The sequence below is a fragment of the Amborella trichopoda genome, chromosome 12 (assembly GCF_054954075.1).
Source record: "Amborella trichopoda isolate Santa Cruz 75 chromosome 12, AtrichopodaSantaCruz75HAP2 v2.0, whole genome shotgun sequence".
Classification (NCBI taxonomy): Eukaryota; Viridiplantae; Streptophyta; class Magnoliopsida; order Amborellales; family Amborellaceae; genus Amborella; species Amborella trichopoda.
This window is the reverse complement of record NC_142347.1, coordinates 40,157,476-40,184,928: the sequence shown is the minus strand read 5'-3', so window position 1 is coordinate 40,184,928 and position 27,453 is coordinate 40,157,476. Positions and strand designations below refer to the sequence as shown.

General features: G+C 36.5%; 1 protein-coding gene across 2 annotated transcripts; it reads right to left on the bottom strand.

Annotated features, from left to right (window-relative positions):
* LOC18446959 (WD repeat-containing protein PCN) lies at positions 1-26,007 on the bottom strand. 2 transcript variants are annotated; one of them, XM_006857063.4, is made up of 11 exons: positions 25,451-26,007; positions 25,063-25,206; positions 12,463-12,784; positions 12,318-12,381; positions 11,871-11,984; positions 11,543-11,705; positions 9,427-9,580; positions 4,940-5,547; positions 2,958-3,142; positions 2,090-2,350; positions 1-498 (listed from the first exon to the last, which is right to left on the bottom strand). In XM_006857063.4, exons 1-11 carry the CDS (start codon positions 25,616-25,618, stop codon positions 189-191), a joined length of 2,493 nt encoding a protein of 830 aa, XP_006857125.1. In that variant the 5' UTR covers positions 25,619-26,007; the 3' UTR covers positions 1-188. The 2 variants fall into 2 exon arrangements, with proteins under 2 accessions (XP_006857125.1, XP_011628033.1); XM_011629731.3 differs by lacking the exon at positions 2,090-2,350.
* Between the last annotated feature and the right edge of the window lie 1,446 nt (positions 26,008-27,453).

The window sequence follows — 27,453 nt, the reverse complement described above, 5'->3', positions numbered from 1 at the left end:
GAAAGAAGAATAATACTAAACCAGGAGAAAAATAGCACTTACAAGACACGTCAACTCAAGCCGATACATATTAAGGCTGCTCAAAACCCCCTATGACATCCAAAAAGGGGGACCTGTCCAAGAAGGGTTGACTCCCTTGTTGGCTTAACAAAATCAAAGCTCCATGAAATTCCATAGGGGGCAGGCAGCTAGGTTCCATAAATGTGTCTGTGCACAGGGGCCTCAAAGGTCTGAACCACTTCTAACCAAGGCTTATCTATGACCAAAACATTACCTTCTGACACATACCCGACAAAGTGAACAGGATCAACAAATGACTTGAACGCAAAATTTTCTTTACCTCTATTCCTATGGCATGCACTAAAAGAAGCCCTCTTCAATTTGGTGAGCTTCGCTGTCCCATTGCCATAGAAGCTCTCGAACTTCTTTGTTGACCCATTTGGCAAGCCTTCTTCTTCTCCATTCACTGGTGCTCCAAAGTCTATCAAGCACATTGCTCTGCATGCAAGAACCCAAAAAGAAATATTTTATTCAAATGTGAAACTCAGAATCTTCAACTCTCGGTACAAATCAGTGTTTAAAAAATCAGCAAGCAGACTCAAGATCGCCCAAGTTAGCTCAGAGCCAAGGGTCCCTGATTCAGGATGACCCCGAACCAAGGTATCGCCCTAGATTGTCCAGAAGCAAGCAGTTCACCGGGACTCCAGCGATTACCGTGTCCTAGCGTGACTTTTCTGTTTTTTTTTGTTTTTTCAAAAGTTATCTTTTTTTGGTTCACCTCGTGACTCTGACAGCCAGAATCAGCATCGCAGCTCTGGAATTGGCAATCCGACTCGGATGGCCAGGTGCACAAGTCGGAACTCAATTTTCCTTTTAACAACATTATTACAATTAACCCAAGAAGGGAGAGTTTGTTGGCTATAAAATACACAAAACTAAGAACCCTTACCCTATGTGCAAAGACCCAGAAAGGGAAAGTTTACTTGGATGATGGCAAACTCATCTGATGAAATTGAAGGTGATGGATGCGTGAGTGGAAACCCAGGCCATGAGAACTGGTCATCACAACCATGGTATCATCATCCACCATCTTATCGGAAGACCATGATATTGATCCCAAGTTCTCCACAGTCCATTAGACTATCGTATACTCTTCCCCAAAAAAATCCCCTGTTCCTTGAGGAACCTAGAATCGCCAGGAAAAGATACGGGTATTGACTATTACCAGTTATATGCTTAAAAATTGTTGCCCTAACATGAGTCCTGGTTCATGAAAACAACAAAACTTGCCTGAGTCAAGCCTCATGCAAGACATCTAAAGATTCACAGGAGTCAACTCAGTGACTCCACAAGCCTTGCCTGAGTCAAGCCTCATGCAAGTCATCTAAAGATTCACAGGAGTCAACTCAGTGACCCCACAAGCTTCCAGGAAAAAAAACTCGGTTAAACCTCAGTTTTACCTTTCTATTTTAGCTTTTTAAGACTCAATGGGTTCCCAAATCATGTCAACTCTACTCAGAATACTTTTTTATTTGCTTACCTAACCAATTACATAAAGATCGGGGGCCAGTTTGGCCACCTAGGCTTTAGTAGCCCACCACCAGTAGAAAAGAGAGGGTGGCCAAACAAGAAACAATAGCAGCTAGCATAGTCAACCATGTTTTGGGTGGCAAATTGAATACAACTAGGTGGATTATTATAAGGACCCGGTTTCTATGAGGCCAAGCCCGCATATGTAGAGATACGGGCCTCTTAATAAATCTATTTTTGAGATGGATTTTTTGACTTAATTTTTAAGGACATGTAATCTCTAACATGGAGATCATGAATATGAAAAAATAAATAAATTTTAAAAACTAGAAATAATAATTTTAGTAAGAAAACATTTGGACTGTTAGTTTCCATAGTTTTTAGATGGAACACCTACTTGCATCCATCTTTAAGATGGATGCTTTAAACTTTCTAGACCGCATGCGTAGAAATGCGGTCCATCCCGCATGAAACAATTTTCCTTATTATAAGGATGGGTAGCCAAACTACCTCTCCAAAAACATGATGATTCGAGTTTAAGAACAGTCAAGAGAAACACCTGGCACTGTAGACCATAACAGATGTGGACTTGGAAGAGGATGGAAAGGAGAGCCCAATAACCTCTCCTGGAAATTCTTGAAATCTTCTAGGCAGAGAGAAAGTGTGTCGCTTCGACCATTCACCCAATTGTCGAGCATCTACGTCCAATACATAGACATGATTCGAAGAAGTTGTGACTATAAGCACATTGCTATTGTTTGGAGGGAAACCAGCGGATGTTACTGACGCACCATTCAATCTTGAGACAAACCAATGTTGCCTAGGAAACAGCAAGAAGACCATGTAAGAAGAAAAAGCAATGCTAGTAAAAGTTGACAGGTTGTATGGACTCTCTCTCACACACAGCACGAGCGGGCACGCACAAGTAGATCAGTGATGGATTTGTACCCTACATGTGATGTTGCAGTGGTCAATGCCTGAACCAGTTAGCCACAGTGCCCAACCACAAACAACCCCCCTCCCCCCCCCCCCCCCCCCCCCCCCCCCCAAAAAAAAAATAATAATTAATAAATAGAAATAAAATTCCAAAATTCCCACACAGGCATAGTGGTTCCTTAAAAACTTGCATTTATGGAGATTAGATATAAATCCCAGATAAATGCATGCAATGCAATCATGATTACTGGGTGGGATTCAAGGATTCTTATACAAGAGGAAGAAATCCTAGGAAACTGATATATTCTTATGCAAGAGGAAGAAATCCTAGGAAACTAATATTATACAAAACAGAACCAAATAAAGTAAATTCTTTTCATGGCATGTTGGATACCAAATTTAAAACTAAGATTATCTTAGACATGTTGCCTACCAAGATGAAAGTTTTGTGCCAATTGACAACCAAAACATCATTTAACAAAATAAATTACCTGTGTATCTCTAGATTGAATATGTAAATATCCCCAAAACAATTCATAGCTGCCAACCATTGTCCATCAGAGCTGGTGCATAGCCTCGTCACAGGAGGTTCAGTTAGTGATGAAGCATCATGAACAACCTCCTTCCGAAAGGGTATGAATGTGTGCAACAAGTCGCCACTTTCTACATCCACAACCTGCGAAATTTACTCTTCAATATCCATTTCATATAAATAGAATCCATTCTTATAAATCAAATAATAGATAGAGACAGACCATGCTTTCCCACCAATAAGTATATAGCTAAAGAACCAAAATTGGTGATAACTGAAGAAACAAAATTGGTGATGTCAAACACAATCATTAAGAACCAAGGTTCAAAAACTCAGTTCAGACTCAAGACTCAAACCCTGCTAGAGCCTGAGTAACTTGGGCGAATCCGAATGGACTCGCCCAAGTAGTTCACGAGACAAAAAATAAAAAAAATAAACAAATTTAAAAAAGATTTAAAAAAAAAAAAATTAAAAAAAAATAGTAAAGTTAAACTAAACTGGAAATAACATTAAAGGCCCAAATGAGAGGGAAAAATTTATAAAACACAGATATATAAAATTTTGATTTATAGCTAGAGACATTTCAAAGAAATTCAAAAAAAAAATGTATATATAATAATAGGGTATATGACAAGAAACACTCACAAATCATAATTAAAAACAACAAAATTACACATAAAAATATAATAAATATTTACAAGTTGATTTCACATTTTAACAACTTTTACATTTTGAAAAACATCCCCATGTATTCACCTATTCGGCTTGGAAAGGGGCCACGTCTACATAACTTGGGCGTGTCCAATCAAGTGGACTTAGCCAAGTCCCTAAAGACTGATAAAAACTGATTGGTGAAAGATAAAGCATAAGTAGCAATGCATCAGAGGGAGATGATTAGTACTAGGGAAACATTCACGCGATCCATATGTGTGCGTGAAAGAGAGAGAGAGAGAGAGAGAGAGAGAGAGAGAGAGAGCTCGTAATTCGTGACAGTTTAAAAGAGACGTAGAATCCTAGGATCTATTTAAAAAAAAGCGAGGCATATCCCTCTGTTTCTTGTAAAAAGACATGACCTTTGGATAGCATCTAGACAGTCATGTAAATCAGATAAAATGGATCGCAGGTCCAGTGAATTCCAGATCCCGACCTAGAAACTACTTCAAAATCAAATAGAAAATACTAGAACCTACTTCAAAATCAAATAAAAAAAGTCATAGGGAGCCCTACAAATCTGCTTCAGCTAGACAGCCATCATAGAACCTGCAGATGGCTAAGTATATCAAAAGGGCTTCTCAGTGCAAAAGATCTTTGTTGTAGTAAACTTCAAACAGAAAATTGTAGCATACTAGCAGAGACAAGAAATAAAAGCATTTAAATCAATATGTTGAAGGTGATATCTGAAAGCAATAAATAAACATTCATGCTATAAAAATTTAGAATTTTTTATAATGTAACGCACAAAGAAAATACAATTCTAGTTATTGGGTAATTTTACATGTAACACTTCCTAAGGAGAAACAAACAATTTCCTCCTATTCCAAGAGGCTTTTCCTTTCTTTTCTTCTTGATAAGTCAAGAAGGTAATATTTCAAAGCAACAAAATAACTGTAGTTGTTGGCAAGGAGAGATGAAGAAACCCCCTATAGATTTTTTTTTTTTTTTTTTTTGCCTTCATAGAGAAAGCAACACCTAACACAGTTCCCCAAAATGTAGGATCACTAATCTGAGAGGGACGCAAGATGTGTCTCAGAAAGATAGGCATCAAATTTGTACCATTAATAATACTTTAACATAGGAGACTGAGACAATGCAGTCCAATGGATCCTCAAGAATACCAGCCAACAAAGGAACATGCACAACCTAAGAGAGGGAATCCAAAATGATCCAGCCATATCTTATTATACAAAGCACAAAACCATCATAACCAATGGAAACACTTACATATATCTTTCTGTCATGCCCAGCAACTATCAAGATAGATGAATCAGCATTAAAAACCATATAATGAGCTGAAGGAAGTATTCGAGGAAGTTGCCTCCTATCAATGACCCATGCATTCCTCCCACTTCCTGAGCTATAAGGCTTTTTCAATTCAAACAGGCTAGGCTTCACATGATCAGAGTAAGCAATCAAAGCCCCAGATCCCGAGATCGCACTGGAGATAATCTTTTGAGATGCTTTACACTTAACTCTGGCCAGCAACTGGGTCAATGGAGGCCTTTCAGAATCCATAGATTTTCTCTTGCCCCGTTTTAAAGCAAGTTCAAATTGAACCAGTAACACATCCAAATGGTCAGGGTACTGAACTAAAATAACAGCAGCCCCATCCACACAGGAACTTAGCACCAAATGAATGGAGAGTCTCTGAGGAGCTGGGCATATATCATGTGGATTATACTTGAAGAACCTGCTGACAGGGTATGCATAGAGCTTCGTGTCATCGCCACCAGAAATCAGCATTGGGACTCCGTGATGAGCCCATTTACAATAACTGAAATCTAGTGGTTTTTCAGGACCACGGGCCCTTTTCTTTTCTTCAGGCATTTTATCTGTAAATGTAAAATTGGCAATACAGAGAAAACAATACAAGAATTAGTGATTATTAAAGAAAAATGTATTTTCATGAACTCGGACTCTTGACTAACTGGTCCAGCAGTTGCTTACAAACGAGGGAAATATATGCATCCATAAAATCTCAAAATTTATTAAGACACTAACTTGAGTAAAAAATAAACAAAGAAATTTAAAAAAATAAATATAACAATTAACATCTATGAAGTCATTATTTTAGTAACATTCAACAAAAAATAAGTTTATCGTGGTCCATCTAAACAAAAATTGTCCTGATTCATATAAACAAGATTGGGGGCAGTCCTCTAGTTTCCCGAAATGGAAAGCCTGAAGGTGCTGATTCTTAATCCTAAAAAAGGAGTAAAAGACTATTGGCAAGATCATGAACTTGCTACAATATAAATCCTGTCAGACAACAGAATAAACAAGGAACAATCCAGGGTTTTAAAACAAAAAAATCAGGACCCTAATTGGCCCCTTAATGGACCAATTTGAATCCACCAATACGATCTACATCCCCTGGTTCTGGGTAAAAGAAAAATCACATATTTAAATGATTTAAATCTGATTCAATAAATCAAATTTGATAAACATTAAACAAAAATGATATGATAAAAATAGACTATTTTTTCTTTGTTTAAATAAAAAAAAAAAGGGTAAGTAAAATTGTGTTACGGTATGTAAATTTAAATCACAAGACAATAAGTTATGGCATATTGTTCTTTAAATCATGTTTGTTTGATGTTTATTCTTTTTGTTTCATATTTATTAAACTTTAAATTGTTCTCTCTCTAATGTGACACTGCATCCATTTGATAAACATAAAATGATCATCCGGACTTTCAAAGACAAAACAAACAAAATATGATCTAAAGAATCCAGAAACGCTCGAAATTCTAATTTAAATGATTTCAAATCTGATAAAATCAAATATGACTTCAAACATGATTTAAAAATATCAAATTTAAACAATTCCAAAACCAATTTAAACAATAATAAAAAAGCCATAAATTCAGTATTTTCAAAAATCCCCAAATTTTCAGCGCTTGATTTCGATGAGAAGGGATTTCCAATAGAAAAACATTTGTGCAGATATGTAGATGGCAGAGAGCATAGTGTACAGACTCGGCAAAGTTCCTCGGCCTCGACCTACTGCCGAGGTCGAGAAGCCCTGAGTCACTTGTACAAGTACATTTCTAGCCATGATTGTATAGGACTCGGTGTAAAAATGGAAGAATCACCCCGAAAACCATGAAACTCGCCCGCGTATACGCATTTAGCGGATGAAACTCGTATAGAAAGTTTCTTGAAAGGAAAAATCGAAATCTTGGACTTTTTTTTATGGATTTTTGGATCCTTTATGTTTTTTAACATCAATATTATCTGTATGATACGATTTGGGTTTATAAATACCCAAATCGAACAAGAAATCACTATGAATTTTGTGCTTTTTAAGGGTTCTTCGTGCAGCAATAGAAAATCCGCCAATCCTTTATTTTCTCTCTGATTTCTCCACGAAATTTATTGATTATGGGTTCTTTTTCAATTTATTGTAGCTATCTACAAAAGCCCTCTGCTGATTTGTAGATTTATCAAGTTATATCACCCTAATCTTTTGGTATGTGAATGACTGATTTTTTCTGCCAAACCTCTCTGTTCTTGCTGATTTCTACACCAAATCACATGATTTTTGGCTTGTTTTGAAGTTTTTGAATTCAGCTTGAAAAGCCCTCTATAGATATTTGGCTTTTTTTCGCCATTATCAACTGATTTCGTGCATCATAGAGGTATCATTGATAATCTGTGAAAAAATAACCAACTCTATTATTTCTCTCTAATTACTCAATAATTTTTTATGATTTTTAGTTTATTTTGAAGCTTTTGAAGTTATCTTCAAAAGCACTCTATAGATCCGTGGTTTTTTGCTGATTTATTAACGGATTTCGTGCATCATAGAGCTAATATTGACGAACTATCAAAAAATTGTAAAATTTATTATTTTTCTCTAATTTATCAACATTAATGTTCTGACTATTAATTTCTTTTTAAGATATTGAATAACTTGAAAACCCCTATATTGCTCGTGTTTTTTTACTCTAATATCAGCTGATTTATTGCATCATAGAGGTAATATAAATGAATTGTCACAAAATCTGTTATTTTTTCCCTAATTACTCAACAATGTTCTATGATTTTTTATTTGTTTCGAATCTATTGATATCAGCTTCAAACGTCCTATATAGATTCGTAGTTTTTTTTGTTCCAATATTAATTGATTTATTGAATCAAATTGGTAATACCGATGAACTGTCAAAAATTGCAAAATCTATTATTTGTCTCAAATTTCTCAACAATTTTTTTTATGATTTTTAGTTTATTTTGAAGCTTTTGAAGTCATCTTCAAAAGCCCTCTATAGATCCGTGGTTTTCTTTGCTGATTTATTGACTAATTCGGTGCATCATAGAGTTAATATCGATGAACTATCAAAACATTATAAAATCTATTATTTCTTCAGTGAACAAGAGAAATTATTAAGATTAGTCATAATTCCAAAAATAAATGTCACTTTTACTAATTAATTCCAAAAATCAATGTCACTTTTACTAGAGTGCGCGTGCATTTTTCATCACTTCTAGGGGTTTTAGACCTCACAAGATGTAAGATTTTTTAAAAAAAAGAGTTAAGATAAAAGGAATTCCAAAAAGATAAAAAGAATTCCAAAAAAAGTAGCAATTATGAAAAAACATGAGCTCCAAAAAAAGTACCAATTATGAAAAAAAAAGGGGTCATTTTTTTAGAATTCACGAGATGTAAGAATTTTTTTTTAAAGAGTTCAAAAAAAAAAAATTTAGCCCCCCAATCGAACTCAAGACCTCTTATAGACTCACCAGACGTAAGATTATTTTTTAAAGAGAGTTATGGAAAAAAGAGCTCCAAAATAAATCCAAGCCATTAATAAATATAGAGTTAAAAAATATATTTTTTAAGAGAGTTATGGAGAAAAGAACTCTAAAATAAAAGCCAAGCCATTAATAAAAAAGGAGTTAGAACATAAATCCAAGCCATTAAAAAATATAGAGTAAAAATATATATTTTTTAAGGGAGTCATGAAAAAAAAAAAAAAAAACTCCAAAATAAATTTATGCACTAAGAAAAATAGAGTTAAAACAAATACTCCACAGATAGAAATGGAACTCACAACCTAGAAGTCAAGACCACGGGTACTAACCCATTTGCCACGTAGCTGTAGTTGCAATAGTACCTCCATTTTTATATACAACATAATCTTTATTTGCTCTAAATTATTTTGCTTTAAAGAAACAAAAACGGTTTGGAGATTGGATCCCACATCCTGTTGGGGGTGCATGACTAGCGCGGGCATGCTACCACGACGGCAGCGGACGTGCATTGAATAGAAGCTGCGCCTCATTATATATATCTAATTATTTTGCGTGATTTTTTGTTAAAAAAAATGTGAGCTTGACTTGGCCAAGGAACTCGGACTCAGCCGAGTACATCGCCTCTGCCAGGGCCTGAGTACCTTGGCCGAGTCAATGTTTTGAACCTTGGCAGAGAGTTAAAGATTAAGGGCTAAATTTCAGGAAAAATGACCAAGATATGAGCGAAAATGTACAAAATGGTGGATTTTTTAAAAGTCCCGTTCAAAAACAGGCCGAGTCCCAGCTCTATAAGGGTATCAGCCCAGTAGCTGACTGATTCCGGGTCCCTTTTAAAACCATGGAACAAAAGAAAACTATTAATTTCCCATACCAGGCATAATCATCAAGTTCAGCATAAAATCCCAAGTTCCAGGTGTAAGTGCCAAGAAATACAGATGTATTGATCGAAAATGTACCTTCAACAATGATGGGGACAGCAACTGTCAGAGCACGAACATCATGGGTATGAACCCTTTTGTAATCCACATAATCCCATTTCTCAATTCTATCAGGAACAGCTTCATTGTTACCAGACCCCAATGAGCCATTCGAAAGCTTAAACAGGATGATCTGGGAATAGGAATTAAAAGATTAGATACTATGAAGAAAAAATAAAGATAAGCTATATATTTGACATTGCTCATGAATTAAAGATGAAAAGGCAAGGGGCGGAATAAATGAATAATAAACAAGAGCTATAGTAGTGGCTTGCTCTAATTAAGCGTGATCACCAACAAACACATAATCATAGGAGGACCATGCATGCAAGAGGTACTTATATAGTGTTTCCAATCAAAACAGCTTTAGATACATGTAGGGGTGGCAATGGACCCGGACCAGACTTAGGACCCATCGGGTACCAAACACACATCTGGGTATGGGTCCAACATTTGAACCCCACAGGTCGAGTCCAGGTTTAAAACCTGAACCTGAATACCATTCGGGTCCGGGTCTAGGTCCAGGTCCGGGTCTGGTTGGATCCGACTCGTACCCGTAAACTATTGGAAATAAAATACTTCAAGCCCTATTTGTTTGGATGTATTAAGGATCGTATACAACAAGAATTATAGTCATCTTTAGCTATTAAACAACAAGTCAGAGAGCTTGAAATCGAATGGCGGGTGATTGTGACCTTGTTGCCAATAATATGGTATATGATGGTAAAACCAGGTCAAAAAAAAAAAAAAAAACTCATAGTGAGGGTGGTAATGGACCCAACCAGACGTGGGACCCGACAGTTACGGGTATAGGTCCAACTTTTGGACTTGACGGGTAGGGTCCAGGTCCAAAACCTGGACCCGAATACTATTTGGGTCTGGGTCTGGTCTGGGTCCAGCCGTACCCAACCCGTTAGGACCCCTAGATACATGATTAGATACATGCAAGAGGTACTTATACAGTGGGTACATACTTCCCTTTGTGCATTAATGTTTTTTTTTTATAATGTTAACTGTTGTATTGAAAAAGAAGGACAGAGCCCTTTGTGCTTTAATGTTAATGCAGCAACCACATACGGGCCATCACATAAAGAGGCACCCCAGACTACAAACGGCAGAAGCTATCTAAGATCATAAGGAAGGTACAGCCAATGACCAAATGCCATATCCATGTCTTATTGATTCCTATCCACAACAGATTGAGATTCAATAGCCCCTTCTATTTAACAGAACACCATGTGGATAATAGATTGACCCCATTTTGGTTGAACCAAACCTTTACCCAGTCCAGCTACCCCGACTAGTGAAGGAAACAGAAACCAGGTCCTGCCCCACAGAAGAGGTAAATTGGTTTCCCTAACAATGGATTTTGAACCATCTGGCTGAAGCAGTTATTCTGCAAAGCTTGAAGATCTTCTTTTTTTCTTCAGAAAACAGAAAAAAGTGAGAAGCAAGAGACTCAAAACATCTATTATCCCTTTGAAAGAAATGATAGATACCACCACGAACATCATGCTTGAAGTTTGCTTGGTTTTGTAATAGCAGAGGAATGGTAACTAGTGAGCGAAAAGATCTGGTTTTGCTCAAGAACAAGAAATTGCAACCTAAAAGTATGAAGAGCCCTTGTAGAGACGAAGAAAATTGTATGTTTGGTTGCACCTTAACGTCAAAAATTTCCGAGCCCATGTCACCTCGCTTTATTCTCTCTTTGAGCAGCCCCTTTTTTCTGCACCATAGGTGCATCTAAAGATATATTTTATTTTAAAAATAAATAAATACAGAATATTTAAAAAATGGATATCATGAACAAACTTTACATGAATACTCTCTAGAAGACATCTTGCAAAGCTCTGTGCATACATGCACTAGATATCATCAGCAAACAATTCCCACAATAAGGGAGAGAAATATCATATAAAAAACCTCAACCACAAAGAAAATCATCACATTACCATAAAATGGCGAAGTGGTCTGCAAATGGTAATAATTCATGCAAAATATACTAGATGCATGAATTTCACAAGCAACCAACATGGCAAAAAACAACTTAGCCACTGATGATAGAATGCATATACATGAAGCCCATGCAACAAACCTGACCATCCGATCCTGCAGAAAATACTGTTTGATGACTAGGAGAGGCTATCAAAGCATTAACATCACCCTTATGGCATGAGTGTGTTTGCACCAGAGTTCCATTACGACTGTCCCAAAATTGAACACTACCAGTGCTATCTCCACTTACAAGTGTGGCCCCCCTGAGACACCGTAGTTACAGAGATCAGAAAACACAAAACAGGACATCGATAAAGAAGAAAACAGGACATTGATAAAGAAGAAAATAGAGCCAGTGATGCATAAATGAAATGTTTTCCCTATGCATTTTCATCATAAATTTATAGCAGGATTATTAGCCAGCTCACCTCAAGACAAGCAGCGCACATATACAAAGCTCTGTCCCACTTGCAGACCTTCCAATCCCTGCTGTGATCCTGTAAACTTCACGAGCAGATATGACATCCCAGCATCTTATTGAACTGCAAAAATGAAATGCAGCAAAAAAAGCCAGACAAAATCAGAATATCCTTCCAATTTATATCACTTCAGGTGCAACAGTAATCACAAAACAAAACTTGAGGAACTCATAATAAAGCTGATAGAATTCCAGTATATTTTGCACTTGAGAATCCTAGTGACCAAGTAAAAAACGGATCACGATCAATCCCTTGAGCTATTTCTCTTTGACAAGAAGTATATAAGCACAGGAAACTTCACCGTAGTATTTCTAAATCCCCATCGATTGTACTCATGAATTGACTACAAAACAGATTACAATCAGGAAGCTTGGTTTATGTAAAGTGAAAACATACCCATCTGTACCACCAGCAAATATAAACTTCGCATCAAGACTCCACGCAACACTTAAAATCCTCCCTGCCAATCAACAAATATTTTCAAGTAACATAGAAAACAGCATATTTTCAAGTAAAACTACAAAATCATATGTATACTCACCCTTGACCCTGGGCAATAACCGGACTACCATTAACCTCTCGTCTGACTCAGAGGGAGAACATATACGTACACAACCATCATCACAGGCAAGAGCAAATCGTTGGTGTTTCGAATGGGTTTGCTCATCATGAAGCTTAACAGATCCACCATCATTGTCGTCATCATCACTATCCTTAGTTTCATCGTCATCACCCACACTATCCCTATGACTGTAATTCCCATTTATTGCAACTTGCGAGGAATGCTTTGAAGAAAGCAGTGAGTCCTCCCAGGGTTCTGCTGCCATCTGCCAAATTGAGCCCCCACTTGATTCCAGAACTATCTGCAGCGAAACAGAATTCTCAAGGATGAAAAAAAGTACGATGAAATAGACTTATACTAAATAGAAGTCTGTGAAGAACATCATAAACTTCCAATTCTCAAGTTAAAGAAGCAATATGAAAGGAAAACTTGAAGCTTGCAACCCTCCAATTAAACACAACAGAAGCATGTTACAAAGGACAATAATAGTATTTTGATAACTACGAGAATAAAAAGAGCCATCTTTTTGCTATAAAATGTCTCCCAATGTATATGAGATGCAAAATCAGCAGCAGTCCCAAGCCAATTTATTGACCTCCCTCAATTTCATAGCTGAAGAAAGCTCATGCCAACTTTAAAAAGGAAATTAATACAAGGCTACACATTGAACAATAAAAGATAAAAAGATTAGAAACTCCATACAAGGTTAAAACCATGAATAAATCAACTTAGTTATCCCAAAGTAGAGGATAAGAAAACAGGAATAAATAATTATTTATCCATATCACCAAGTGGTGGAATAGAAAGTCACCCACCATGGTTTTATCCCAAGATCAAAGGAGATGAGAAAAACAGAGGCCAGTCTGGATGGACCACTAATTTATAAACAAGTTATGCTATCTACATATTTATTCAGGAATTGTTTTAAGTACTGTTTATCCAGCTATTCATGAATAGTTTTAAGCATTGTTTATCCAGCTATTCATGAGTAAATCCTGTTTCTGCCCCCTGCTTACTTGGAACGAAAATTTCAATGGCCCGCCCGTTTAATATAAATAAATAAATAAATAACCCATTCCCTTATTCATAAGTAAACCCCATTCACAAATATCGTTATTGAGATCCTAGTGAGGGTCCAATCTAGCCCTAAAGGATCATTAGACCAATCAGCCTGACAGGAACCATGTGCAAGTTTTTAGCCAAAAGAACTTGCCAAGACTTAGGAATGTTATGGACTACATCATATTTCCACAGCAAGGTGCTTGGTCTATAGGAGGTCTGTCCTTGATATGGCTTCGGCAGTCAAATGTATACAAGGAGATGGTTAGAGGCTTAGAGCATTGTCATATAGATGGACATGATAAAATCCTATGACCATGGTGAATAGGGCTTTAAGAAGAGCTTTAAGAATTTGCTATAGGAGGATGAACTTCAGAGATTATTGGTAAAGATAGCTAAGGGAGCACACAACCTCAGTCTACTTCTCAATTCTTGTGAATGGATGACTGAAGGTTTCTTGGGAATGGACTGAAGGCTTCTTGGGAATGGATGCCTAAAGGCTAACCAAAAAGCACACATGACTTGAGGCAAGGAGTCAACAGTCAACTACCCCTTTTCTGCCAAATGCTATAGCAAAGGCCTGAGTCATTTAATTGATAAGGCTGCCAATTCATGTGGATGGGATTGTCATCAATGCTGCAATTCAAAGATTGAGACTATGAGCAATGTAACAGCATAGAGTATAACTTTGGTTTCACGTATGAATACTTCCACCCTCACCACATAGAAAGTAGAATAAAATTGTGAATCTAATTTTCACGCTGTATATGATTCTTGCTTTTCTAATCATTCAACGATATAGCTCACGGACCTCGTACAAAGTGCATCAGAAAATGCTGACCTCAACATAGAGACTATCAGACTCTGTTTGCAAACAGAAGAATCCATATCAATATGGGTACAAAATAAGCCTGACACAAGCACAACAACCAACCAAATAATCCACCATAGGAATTAGCCAGCAGTCTTGGATAATGGTGTCCTGCAAAATGGGTCGCAAGAACTCCATCTTTTGCTCACGAGCCTTATGTTCCCTTTGGCAGATCAAAGTTCAATTTCACTCCCTTTTCCACCGGCCCGGGGAAAGGGGGGGTTAATTTGGGTAGTGCAACTCTGTTTAAAGGTCAAAAATGAACTTTCATAATCTTGTTGTTGTAAACTGCTTTAGGTTTGAAATTAGGCAAAATTTCTGAGTTTAGGGAGCAACGTCAAAGATAAATGCCAAATCAGCAGAAGACTTAAGCCGTTTAACAAAAATGGAAAAAGTAAAAAAAAGGACATGGAACTCCAGCACCCTTTACAAAAGTAACTACTCCAAATTGACAACTAGTAACAGCAATTGTCTACATTATAGGACTCTGGAACAATTACCTCTCAATTTTTGTTTGTCACTATTATATGATTGAATCATTGAAGGCACATGTGCATGTTCAACAAGCACTAAAAATAAGTCTATCAGCACATATGCCTTCACTTTATGTGCCTGTGCACCATTACCATTGAAAAATTGTGATTCTCTGCTATTTGAAGGATGCATAATGATAGTATGAGACCAAGTTCAAGTTACAAAATTTTACAAATTATCTTACGATGGACTACACAATGGTGTAGCTTGCATCGCATCGTGAGCTCTCCGATATGAGTTTCTAGCGTATCAGCATCATAACTCCACAGATCCATTCCAAAGGCGAACAGAACAAACCACCTATTTATGAACTCCGCCACTATACTAAACTAAAGTAGTGTTCTGCGGCTACCAACAAAGGCTTGTGCCGCTTCTGTGGAATTATCTTCTATTACAGAATAGACGGGTGAACAGTCGGCGATTTGGTTATGTGGAAAATAACAGAATGAAGGGTACCCTGCCCCTCTTTTTTCTTCCCTAAGATCCAAGATTTTGAAGTTGGTAAAGATCCACCACTTGTTTCAGTCAAAATTAGTCCCTCAAAGCCCGAATACAACTCAATTACATGACATATACCCACTTTGCCTTCAATTGCAGCCACTTACAAATGAATTACAGCCACATTATACATGTCCATACACATTCTACATTGGTCCCTATTTACAAAGTCCAACCAAAACAACTTAAGGAGATTGACTGTACAGTGTACTCAACACAAAACTCAAGTGCAACAAAATTCAGCACTCATTCAAATAAAATGCCAAATTATACATCATTTCCAAATTACATATACTCCATAAACTCAATCTCCACATACAAACACAATGAAAAAAGATCTTGATCATGGGAAGCCAAAGATCGAGCTCTTTGTGCCCAGTTATGGCCAAGAACTTAGTTGCATATCATGAAATAACCACTAAGCATGAAGATCTTAGCCAATTATGGAAGTAATTAAGCATCATATAAATTACACTTTGTGAAACTTTTCAACAAAAGAGAGGCTCAAGAACTTTGATCAAAAAGTGAGAGAGAAATGGGGGAGAAATGGGGCTCCAGTTATTTGGTGAAGAATTACGTAGTATAGGTGTTGGAAAATTTCGTCATACTACCCCTTAAACTTTCATCGAAACAAATCATTAAGAAGGTGAATTAATTGACTAATTTGGATCCAAAAGTTGCAGAGAAATCGCTCCACAAATTTTCAAGAATACTCAATTAAATTCTCTCCAAAGTGTAATCAAACTAGGAATCAAAGGTACATACTATAGGTTCAGTTTAAACCCAAATTATTATAAAACAAGAAGTTAACGAGCTATGATACCTAGCTGTAAATGAAGATTTATAGCCATCAAAAACTCCAATGATGCATGGTTTGATGATGAATTCTCCAAAAACTGAATCACTATGGAGGTAGGGATTCACCTCCAAGATTGAGATGAAGCTTTAATGGAGCTTCAATCTCACTTCTGCTCAATAAATTCCCACTCTTTACTCCTTTATTTCTCACACTAATAACATAATCAAACGAAGAGAGAGAGAGAGAGAAAGAAGCCTAAGGGGTGTGCCACACCATGAGAGACAAAAGTGTCCAAATGGGTGATCGAGGGGGTATTTATAGGCTTGTGTAGTAGATGCTTCTAGATGAGTTAATAATGGTCATTGACACAAATCATCCACGGCATGAGAGAGGGCTTGATCCTTCCACTCATCACTCCTCATGCCATCATGGTGAGTGGATGAGATCTAACACTATTATCCTCCTAATAATCTCTAAATGCACTCCAAATTTCCAATCGTTAAACTTGAACTCAAATTCACATCAAATTCAACTTGTTACCATAATTACCCATGCTAACTCAATTAAATAATATGAGAAAGCCTAGGTATGGCTGTGCCCCTCAATTAAGCAAGTCTGCAGAAAAAATTTGAAGTTGAAACTTCCCTCCAATTCTATCTCATCTAGGGTGCATGTTCAGCGAATCATATGATGTCACATGGGATAGGCGGTTATGAGCTTAATTCCAAAAGGACTTTGGGTTTCAATGATAATTTCAAACCCTACACCCCTTCTAGAAGATCACCCCATGTGCAAACAACCAACCAATAGCCCATAAGAAACATGTGCTCAAACTCATTTCTCAATTTTCTCAAAATACGCATAAAGCATAACACAATTTAACAAATTACAGAATGACAAAACAGTCCCCTATGGGCTTTGACGTCAACCCCATGTCATGCCCATGTGGCATTAACGTGGAGCCACATCAGCCCCCACACAACACCCATTGGCCATTTGGGTATCACATGTTAAGTCTAGGGGGTGTGTCCTCTGTCTTTCCTCCAAAACAATTTCAAAAGTACCCAGTATTTGCTCCTTAAAACTCAGAAACATTCTCAAAAGTTCTCAAAAATTCTCCAAAGCACACTCCATTTTTATTCAGTTTGGCATCATAGACAAATATTAATGAGGGAAATTAGGATCCTATAGATATAAATTGGGTAACTCTATTTGGCCAGACCTGAAATCCAAAGTAACTTTCTCATAATGACCCAACAAGCCCATGACCTAGAGTCTATGGCAGCAGCTCATGTTTGGCTTATCAAAGTCTGCCCAATATTTGGCTCAAGACTCTCAAGTAACAGTGGATTACAGGTGCACCCCCGTGGACATCCACTCTTGTGAATGCAGGGGCCCTCTCTCGGCTCATGTGCATTTCTCTTTCAAGTGGATCAACTATGAAAGAACGAGTTCCCATTTAAGATTGTGGATGCACATGCCAAGAGAAGGTTCAAGGTTGAGGATTTGGCCTTATATCATCTTAAAGCCTAACCTTCTCATACAGGGCCATTACTAAGAAATTACTCGAGCTCTAATCAAACTCAATGGTTCTCGATGCCATGGCCATCACACTGTCATGAGGCATAAAACAATACGACCCTGACTAGAGGTAGCCTTCAACCCTCATGGTGCCTCTCATACTCAAGCCTCATGACACGGGGTTTAGCGACACTTGGTCTCAGCTTGCCAAGGTCCTAGAGCTACATTGCTCTCTCTCACTCCCACTATGAAGAAGAGCTATAAAATAGTAGGGTCAAGGCCTTGAAAGGCCATAACTCCAACACCTAATGCTCAAATCACATTGTAGATGTAGGAGATTATAATTCTAATCTATCAGCTACATCACGTTATAAACTTTGCATCCCAACATACTTGTGCCTAACTTGCGTAGGGTGAGAACCATACAATTACATTTAAGCAATCACAGATATTCAAATGCGTGAAAATGTTGGCTTTGTGTGGAAGGCGCCATATACATACATGATACATATATATATATATATATATATATATATATATATATATATAGGAAAAAGCTGGGATTAGCCCACTAGCTCATATGAACATATGTGCCCAATGGCCCAAATTGAATCTGGGCCGATCTGACGATCACGAATGTCCGTTAGTGTTTGAATTTTAATTTTTTTTCTACAAATCCAAATCACTTGAAATTTTAAGTGTGTTTTCATCAAAAATAGTTGAATCTTCAAAAAATATCAAAAAAATATTTTACATGAAATAAAATGACCAAAATACCCCCGAAAAATTTTGGTGGTATTTTGGTCATTTTATTTTTTCGCAAATAATTTATTTTATATTTTTATTAGGTACGGCTTGATGAGAAGAACACTCGCCTAAAATTTCAAGTGATTTGGATTTGTAAAAAAAAAATTAAAACTCAAACACAAAATGAGATCGTGACCGTAAGATCGGTCCAGATTCAATCTGGGTTGTTGGGCTCATATGTTCACATGAGCTAGTGGGCTAATCGCAGCATTTTCCATACATATATATATATATATATAGACACATACGTACGAATGTATGTACGTAAGTATGGCAAACTGTATAATACAAATAGAGAATAAGTGAGGCCTGCCATCCTTATTGAATAGAGGAAAACTACTTGAGGATTACAGAATGGCTAGAGGGAAAAATGGGCAACAAAAATACAACAAGCATTTTACAGATTATAACATATTAACATCATTGACAGACTGAGGAGTTCCCTAACAAACTATCTGAACTCTGGAACAAAAGATAAGGTTTAAGGATTCCTTAAGCCCTCCGCTCAACTTCAGAGTTCAATATCACCTCCGGTAAGTCCCTCCAAGTCAACTATACTAACCAACCTGTCTTTGACTGCAGCAAGCTTCTTGAAATTGTACTACCCAAAATATATGCAGATGATAGTCAAACCTTCACCACCACAGTAACAAATTGCCATGAAGTTTAACCATTCGTCATTCATTTCACCAGGGATTATGACCCTCTCGCAGGTAAAATTAGTCGAGCATATAGAAAGAAGACACGTAATCATGGAAGCTACCTCAAAACCAAAGAGATAATCAATATGGTATTGAAGCCAAACTATTTGGCATATTCATAAATGAGTCTCCCTCACAATGACCTCCATGGAGTATGATATCTTCCAAGACATGATAAATTTCTGTATACAAGTCCAACTGACAATGGTTGCATAAAATGATAAAGAACTTACTGCTGAAAATATCATATTTCTTTTTTTTTGAATAACGAAAATATCATATTTCTTATGATCCATTTTCGAGAAACTTTGAATCTCCTACTCCCATAACCTTCTGAAAATAGGAACTACAACTCATAATGGTAAACAATAAGTACTTTGTCAGAACAAGCTGATGTCAACATCGAACTTGATTTAATTAAAAAATTTCAAACACTAATATTATTTTGCAAAAGTACTATTCAAGTCAAGCCCATAAGTCCCTGGAGTCTAGGCCAATAGGAGCATTGTTGCATAACACACGCATTCATATCTTGCCCACACAACCCACACGGAGCTGGTCTCAATCAGGAGTGTCAACCAACAGGAGTTCATATTGTTGAGGACATGATGCCAGTGAATATCCCACCAGAAATCTACATTTCTCTTTGACAAGACGATGGGAGAGAGAATTTAACTTCCAAAATCACAATGATGCCCAGAGCCAACCAAACTATGTTTTTCTTTACGTTTTATAGTAGTCTAGAGCATAGTTAGCAAGTCGAGGAATAATAAAATATTGGCAGGCCAAAACATTATTTTAAAAATCGGAGGAAAAACTTGGGTCACAAATTCGGATCGCCAAAAAATAAAGTAAGTTATAAACTTGTCAATATTTCGGATTTGGTTTAAAAAATGCAGTGAAAAAATCAGATATATAAAGATGACACAATATAGGATTTATGATTGCAGCTGTTGCATAGATACATTAAGGCCATTAAACAATAATTTTATAGCCTTACTAGTGTCATTCAGAGTACTACTTAGAAAAAAATTTGTTGAAACTTTCAATAAATCCAGCAACAATCTTTCAATGTTGTCACAGCACAAAACATATCATAGATTTACTGGGAGCATAAAATGAAACAACAACATCAATACTAAACACAATAACTAATTAGCAAATAACAAGAACTATAAAACAATGTATAGGATTATTTTTCAAAGGAAAAAACGCTGTCAAAATAGGATTGCAGTTAATTAAAAGAAACGGAAAGACCCAAATATGTAAACTAGTGATCGATCCAAATTGCTATGTTATATATACCAATGAAATAAAAAATTAAAAATACAATATGAAATTCATCAAACTTCTCTATGCATGAACAAAAGCAACACAATGCTTAAGCAAATTCGAATCTCACACTGAATTCCTAGCTACCTAAATCTTTAGTATCATTGAATCTCTTTCTTGCTCTTTATAAGGACGCTATGGGTTTAAAAAAAGGAAAAAAATCATTGGGTTACCCTTCTTCTTATTCTACTTAGTATTTTGAGATATATGATTGTTTTGATTACTTTTTTGGGGGAATTTATTGCTTGTATTTTTTCGACACTTTTTTTAGGGGAACTCATGGTGAAATTTTAAATAGAATTTTTTGTTAAATTAAGATTCTTAATTTACTCCCACTATTAATGTACTTATCTTTAAACCAAAATTCAATAATATTAAGTTAATGAAGATATAAAGCTATAGGGAAGAAGTTTTTCTGAAAAGTTTTTTGAAAACAGATAAAATCCAGATTTATATCGGTTTCATTAAAAAAATGATTTTTTAAAGATCTTTTGAAAAACTCGGAGTTCTTAACGGATTTCAAAAAATCAGAGATTTTTTGAAAGAATTGTGTTTTAAACATAGACTTGCTAACTATGGTCTACAGCCATATTGTCTCACTAACCTTAATTCACATGACCTATATTTCTTTTTTGAAATAGTATGACCTCTATTTCCATTTATGTTGTGCTTTGATAATATGCCAAAGAACAAGGGAATCTCCAAAAATGTATAGAACGCAGAAGTAGACCATCTAGTAGAAACATATCCTATGATGGATGCAATGGGTTTCTTTAATTACTTTCTAGATTTTTAAGTTTGGGGTTATATTGGGTTTTTAATCTTCTTTAGGGGTGTCTATGTCTTTTATTGATGATCAAGATCTCAGGGATAGAATTGAAAAAGTTTATTTTATTTTAAAAGATGAAGGGGTTAAGGAAGCTAGAGAGAAAATAGGTAAGATTACGATTGGTGAGATCTATGGGATTTATGTGAGGTTAAGAGAGAAGAAGAAAATAGAGAATTATGTGAGACTAAGAGATAGAGAGAGAAACATGATAGAGAGTCTTTTTGTGGGTTTTATTTTATTTTATTTTATTCTTATTTCTTTTTTAGTTTATATTGAAAGGGAGGAAGGTCCCTTTTTGAGAACTAATTATTTTTCATTGTTTAAAAAGCGGATCATTCAGCGCCTAGGCGGTCTAGAAGGCCTAGGCACATCGCTTAGGCCTAGACGGCCAAATTAGGCGGGTTGTCCCAAGGCGATAGCGGACGGCTACCTAGGGCATGCGCCCCCGCCCAAGGGCGGAAAACTAGATTTTGTGATTTTCATTGGATCAAAGCGTTTCTCAAAGTTACGGGAATGAATCCAAACATCACCCATTAAGATTAGATTTAGTTTTGAAGTTTTTTAGGCCTATTAGAGGGTATTTTTTAAGATTTTAGCACTGAAAAACATCTCAGAGGTGGAAGTTTGGTGATCAGGCAATCAAAGCAAGTGCAAAATTTTATTTTTTAGATTGCTTGCATTATTTTGAGATGTCTTCTTCAGGATCTAGTCGAACTGGTGATCCGGGTTGAAAATATGGATATAACCCGAATCCTTTTGATAAAAATTGCATAATATGCAATTATTGTGAAAAAGATACAAAAAAGGGGCATAAACCGGTTTAAAAAACAGCTTGCCAATATTAGGGGGAATGTTGCCCCTTGTAAAAATGTTCTTGAAGCTATTAGAGAAGAGATTAATCAATATATGAGTTCAATAAAACACAAACAGAAACAAAATCATTGTCATTTGGATAGGTCTATTTTTTGTTCAGTTAGAAGAGGCGATCCGGGTTGGAAGTATGGTTCTAACCCGAAACCAAACGATAAAAATTGTATAAGGTATAATTTTTGTGAAAAAGATACCAATGGGGGTATTAACGGATTCAAGAAACACTTTGCCAGTATTAAAGGGAATGTTGCTTCTTGTAAACGGGTTCTTGAAGCTATTCAGGATGAGATTAGACAATATTTGAATTTAGTAGAACCCAAAAAGGAAGAAAATGAGCCTTGTTCAATGAAAATATCTTCTCCAGGTTCTTCTAGGAGTGGTGATCCGACTTGGAATTATGGTCATAACCCAAATTCGAATGACAAAAATCGTATTACGTGTAATTATTGTGAAAAAGATACTAATGGGGGCATTTATTGGTTTAAGAAACACCTTGCCGGTATTAAGGGGGATGTTGCCCGTGTAAAAATGTTCATAAAGCTATTAGGGGGGAGATTATATAATATTTGAGTTCAGGGAGTACAAACAGAAAGAAAAGAGTGAAGAGGCACCAGGTAGAGCAGCCAACACTCCTAGGGTCTCATTTATACATAATAAGAGGGAGGTAGAAGAAGAGGAGGAAGAGGCAGATTCAAAAAAAATAGAGGAGGACAAGCGTTATGTTGAAGAGGGTGATGACTATGATGATGATGGCCTCAAATCTGATGCATATGATGAAGCTTACCCTACTCCTCTTGATGATGATGATGACTAGTGAAGAATGACGCTTGACTCTTGGTGTTGACTATTGAGTCTTAGACTGTATATTTTCTACATATTTTCTTTTTCTTATTTTTTTAGTTTCTAGTATCTATTATCTAACTCTTGTGTGTATGCTTGTATGGTTCTAGCATTGCATGGACTATCTAAATTCCCCTCATTCATGGAAATATGGATTTTGAATTATGTGTTATATAGTTATACTGTTAAACTTCGACACTTCGACTACGAACATTTTTCTTTCTACTGCACCGCCCAGGTTCCCCGAGGCTGCCTAAGTGCCGCCTAAAGTTTTTTGAAACACAGTTTTTAGAGAAAGAAATTGTTTGATCTTGTGAAGCGATCTTTGGAATGGACTCCCTTGAAGACCCTGAGAAAGGGTATATTCTCTCAACCCTTTATTTTTATTTTATTTATTTATTATCATTTTGTTTATTTATTTATTTTCCATCTTCACTGCATCACTAATTGTACAAATTGACTAGCCACCCAACATGCATGAAATAAATTCAACGCAAACCAACTGGTTCAGAGTAATCTCATCCCTATAGGTGAACAAATTCATTAAAGAAAATGCTAGAGGCTTCTAGTAAAATGATCCATCATTCAGTGGACATGCAGAGTTTCTCAATACCCCGGATGAATAGCTAAGGCAAACATTCTCCTTGCATTTTTTTTCCTTTTTTGGCAAATGAAAACATAAGTCGTCTACTTTTGCCACGATACTCAATGCACTTGCCATTACATATAGAGGTGAATGCCTCAAGCTTGTGCAAAAAGTACGGAGTAGCACTCAACTCGCTGGTCATTGAGGCCATTTACCATTTCTTACCGATGGCCACTTTGATTAAACTCTTTCCTCTCTGGTCTTCTCTCTTATACTTGATTTATATGTCCCACTTCGTTGTACTCGCAGAGTTCAACTTGCTCCATAATCTCACCATTTACTAATGGACAAGTAAAAAGGTCTCCTAGAAGTAAACAAATTGCCTAGAAGACCACATCAGCCAGAATTAGGAAAAACAACCAATCGACAAGAATCCAAAGAAAAAAGGACGTGCAACAAAAAACTTAAACGGCGTAAAAGTAAGTAAACACAAAAGGGAAAATCATTTAGTCTAGCATCAAAAATGATGGCCTCTATCAAATGCACATCATTTCTATAACCACATATTTAACCGTTGACACCAATGAAATGCTGGATGACCAAAGACCCTCCAAAATTAAAATAGGGGAACGAGGAACCAATCCTACTCATATCAACTAGGTTGGAATTTCAAAGCACCATCATAATATCTTAATGTTTCTTTCTAAACCAAAATACCCAAAGAATGACCAAACAGTCATTGGGCCACAAGGCCCACAACAAAAAACGTCCTCTAGGCGCAAATCCAATCAAGAAAGAGCCTTTTATGTATCACAAACTTTTATTAACATCAAAACCTTGTTTTCGAAACAAGTGTCGATAGAAGTAGAAGTTAAGGCTTACATCCCCTAGACAGTTTTATGAAATGCTTTAAGTACATCTCTATAAACCATATTGTATAAAGGCGACTCATAGATATTCATAAATGTTCACAAATTCTATGAGGGCGCCTATTATGATCAATTTGAAACACCAGGAAAAAATTTCCCAATGCTCATGTCAATATTGCTATGCAAAACCCTTTACTATAGAAGCAAAACATAAGAACCTTTCCGACAAATCTACGAGCCAGCAACAACCAGTAAGTTCCACACTGAGAAGCAACGCCCAGTGCCCACTCAATCACTTGAACATTGCTTTGAGCTTAAAGAGCTAAGTGATAGGAAATAATCAGCATAGAAATGAACAAAACCCAAGGGTTTTCCAATGAATGAATCAAGCTCAAGGCGAGTGCATCAAACAAGCCAAATATACTCAAGTTAATTGTGGCACTTCTTCGAGAGGAAACCATACCTTTTCTTTTAGAGAGAAAAGATCCCACTCTGAAATGGATCCATCAATGCTTGACGAGAACAAGCGACCAGGCATCGTCGATTTTGAACCCGAACAACACCACACAAGCGAAGAAATTGTTGAACCAGGCTTCCCTTGTATTGTCTGCAAAAATAAAAAACCTTCAACCAAAGAAGCCTTTTCTCCCTGTATTCTCCTCTCTCTACATATCCCTAAAACCCCATTCCCACCAGTATTTTCCTCTCTCTACAAATCCCTAAAACCCCATTCCCACCTGTATTGTCCTCTCTCTACAAATCCCTAAAACCCCATTCCCACCCAATTTCTTCTGTAGAAAAAGAAAGATTAGCTAAGATTAAGAAATAGGAAGAAATAGGGCAAAAGTTACCAGTTGACAATGCCAGCCCACTGCCCCCGAAGCAACAAGCCAAATCTCGAGAGAGCGATCACCACGAGCCACTGCAACCTGTGACTTATCTGTGCAAGTTGCAAGTGCCACTACAGGAGAGGGCTTCCACTCAATGGAGCTAATACTTTGAATATCAAGCATCTCCATGGCTAGAGAGAGAAAGAGAGACCCAAGCAAAACGATGGAGAAGTGGTTACAAGATAACGTAGTTGTAGCCTGTTGAGAGGAGAGAGAGAGAGAGCGAGGAAGAAACTCCTGGTTCAAGGATGAGCCGTCTTTCCCCGTGTAGAGAGAGAGAGAGAGAGAGAGAGGGTAAGACGTTGATTGTTGAGTGAAAAGACCTATGGGCTGAGAAATAGCCACTGTATAGAGAGAGGGAGGGGCGGGGATGATAAACGGTGGTGGCACCGCCGCAGGGGCAAGGTGGCGCTGCGACGGAGGTACACAAACCTTTGGGTTTAGACGGAGACTGAGGTTTTTGTATTTTCCTTTTAGCAATTTTTTTTTTTTCCCTCCCTCTCTCTTCTCTCTTCCTCGTGGAAGAAAGGTTCTGCAACGCTAAAATACTCGCGGGTTTAGGTTAGGTCTAAGTGCGGCACAACCGGGCTCACAGAAGAAAAATCAAAACAAAAAGAAATGGAAAATTGTTTCATGCGGGCTCGGACCGCATTCCTGTAATACGTCATCCGGAGGTATATCCATCTAAAAACAAGTGTAACTAACCGTTCAAATATGTTTTAAATATAATTATTATTTTTAATTTTTAAAAAAGATTTTTTTTATAGTCATGATCACCGTATTAAAATTTGAGTGATAATACTATAAGACCCTCTCACACTCATATAAGTAGAACCTCAATGGATTACGTTTAAATTTCACACTGATATTTAGAAAAGTTATCAATAAACCCATTCACCCAAATCCCACACCCATATAATAACCTTTCTAAATATCTATTTCAAAATTTAATGGTGATCCCTTGGGGTCCTACTCATGAGAGGGTTTCATAGTGTCATTACTCTTAAAAATTATATATTCTCTAAAAATTAAGATCAAATTATATTTGAAAAATATATTTATTGTCGGGCCCGTTTCTGTAATATTCGGATTGGCCATAGAAACCGTGTCCAAAAGAAATTTATCAAAAATTACATCTAATTATTTAATAAAAAATGACCTTTAACTATTTAATATTTGGACGTGGTTTCTATGAGTCCATGTAGAAATGTGTCGCCTCTTAAATTTTTATTTTGGAGATGAATTGTTGGACTTGATTTTTAAGGACATGCATTCTCTAACATGGAGATCATAAATATAAATAAAAAATTTTAAAAAATTAAAAATATAATTCTATTAAAAAGACATTTGGACTATTAGTTTCAATTGTTATTAGATGGACCACCTATTTGCATCCATCTTTAAGATACATGCTTTAAACCTTGGGACCGTATATTGTATAATTGCGATCCAGCCTACATGAACAGTTTGCTTTAATATTCTATCGATTTTATATTTAAAAAAGTTTATATAAGGGCAAGGCTCTAGACAATCAAATTAAGGTGCACCTCAAAAATTCACTAGAAGATGTTTGTTTCAATGCCCAAAAATCCTCAAATTGATCATCTCTACCTCAAGGTGTATGGACATTAAAAAAAAAAAAGATTTCAAATATTGGAAATAGTGCATCTTATAATGCATTTTTTGACCGTCAATTTTCAAGTGTTCGTAGATCTTGTCGATCTACACTATTGTTTGAGCTTTAAATTTTATAATTGGAGATGAAAATAAATTTTCAAGTCATCACAAACATGTCTAGTATTGAAACAATATTTTTCGATACCATTTAAAGCCACACCTTACTTTGGTGGTTTACAACCTTGCCCTGTACAAACCATGCCCTTTTGTATTTAATTTAAAATAATAAAAATATTTTGATAGGGCTTGAGCCCTATCAAAATAAGGAAAGCCTCACCTCATAAATT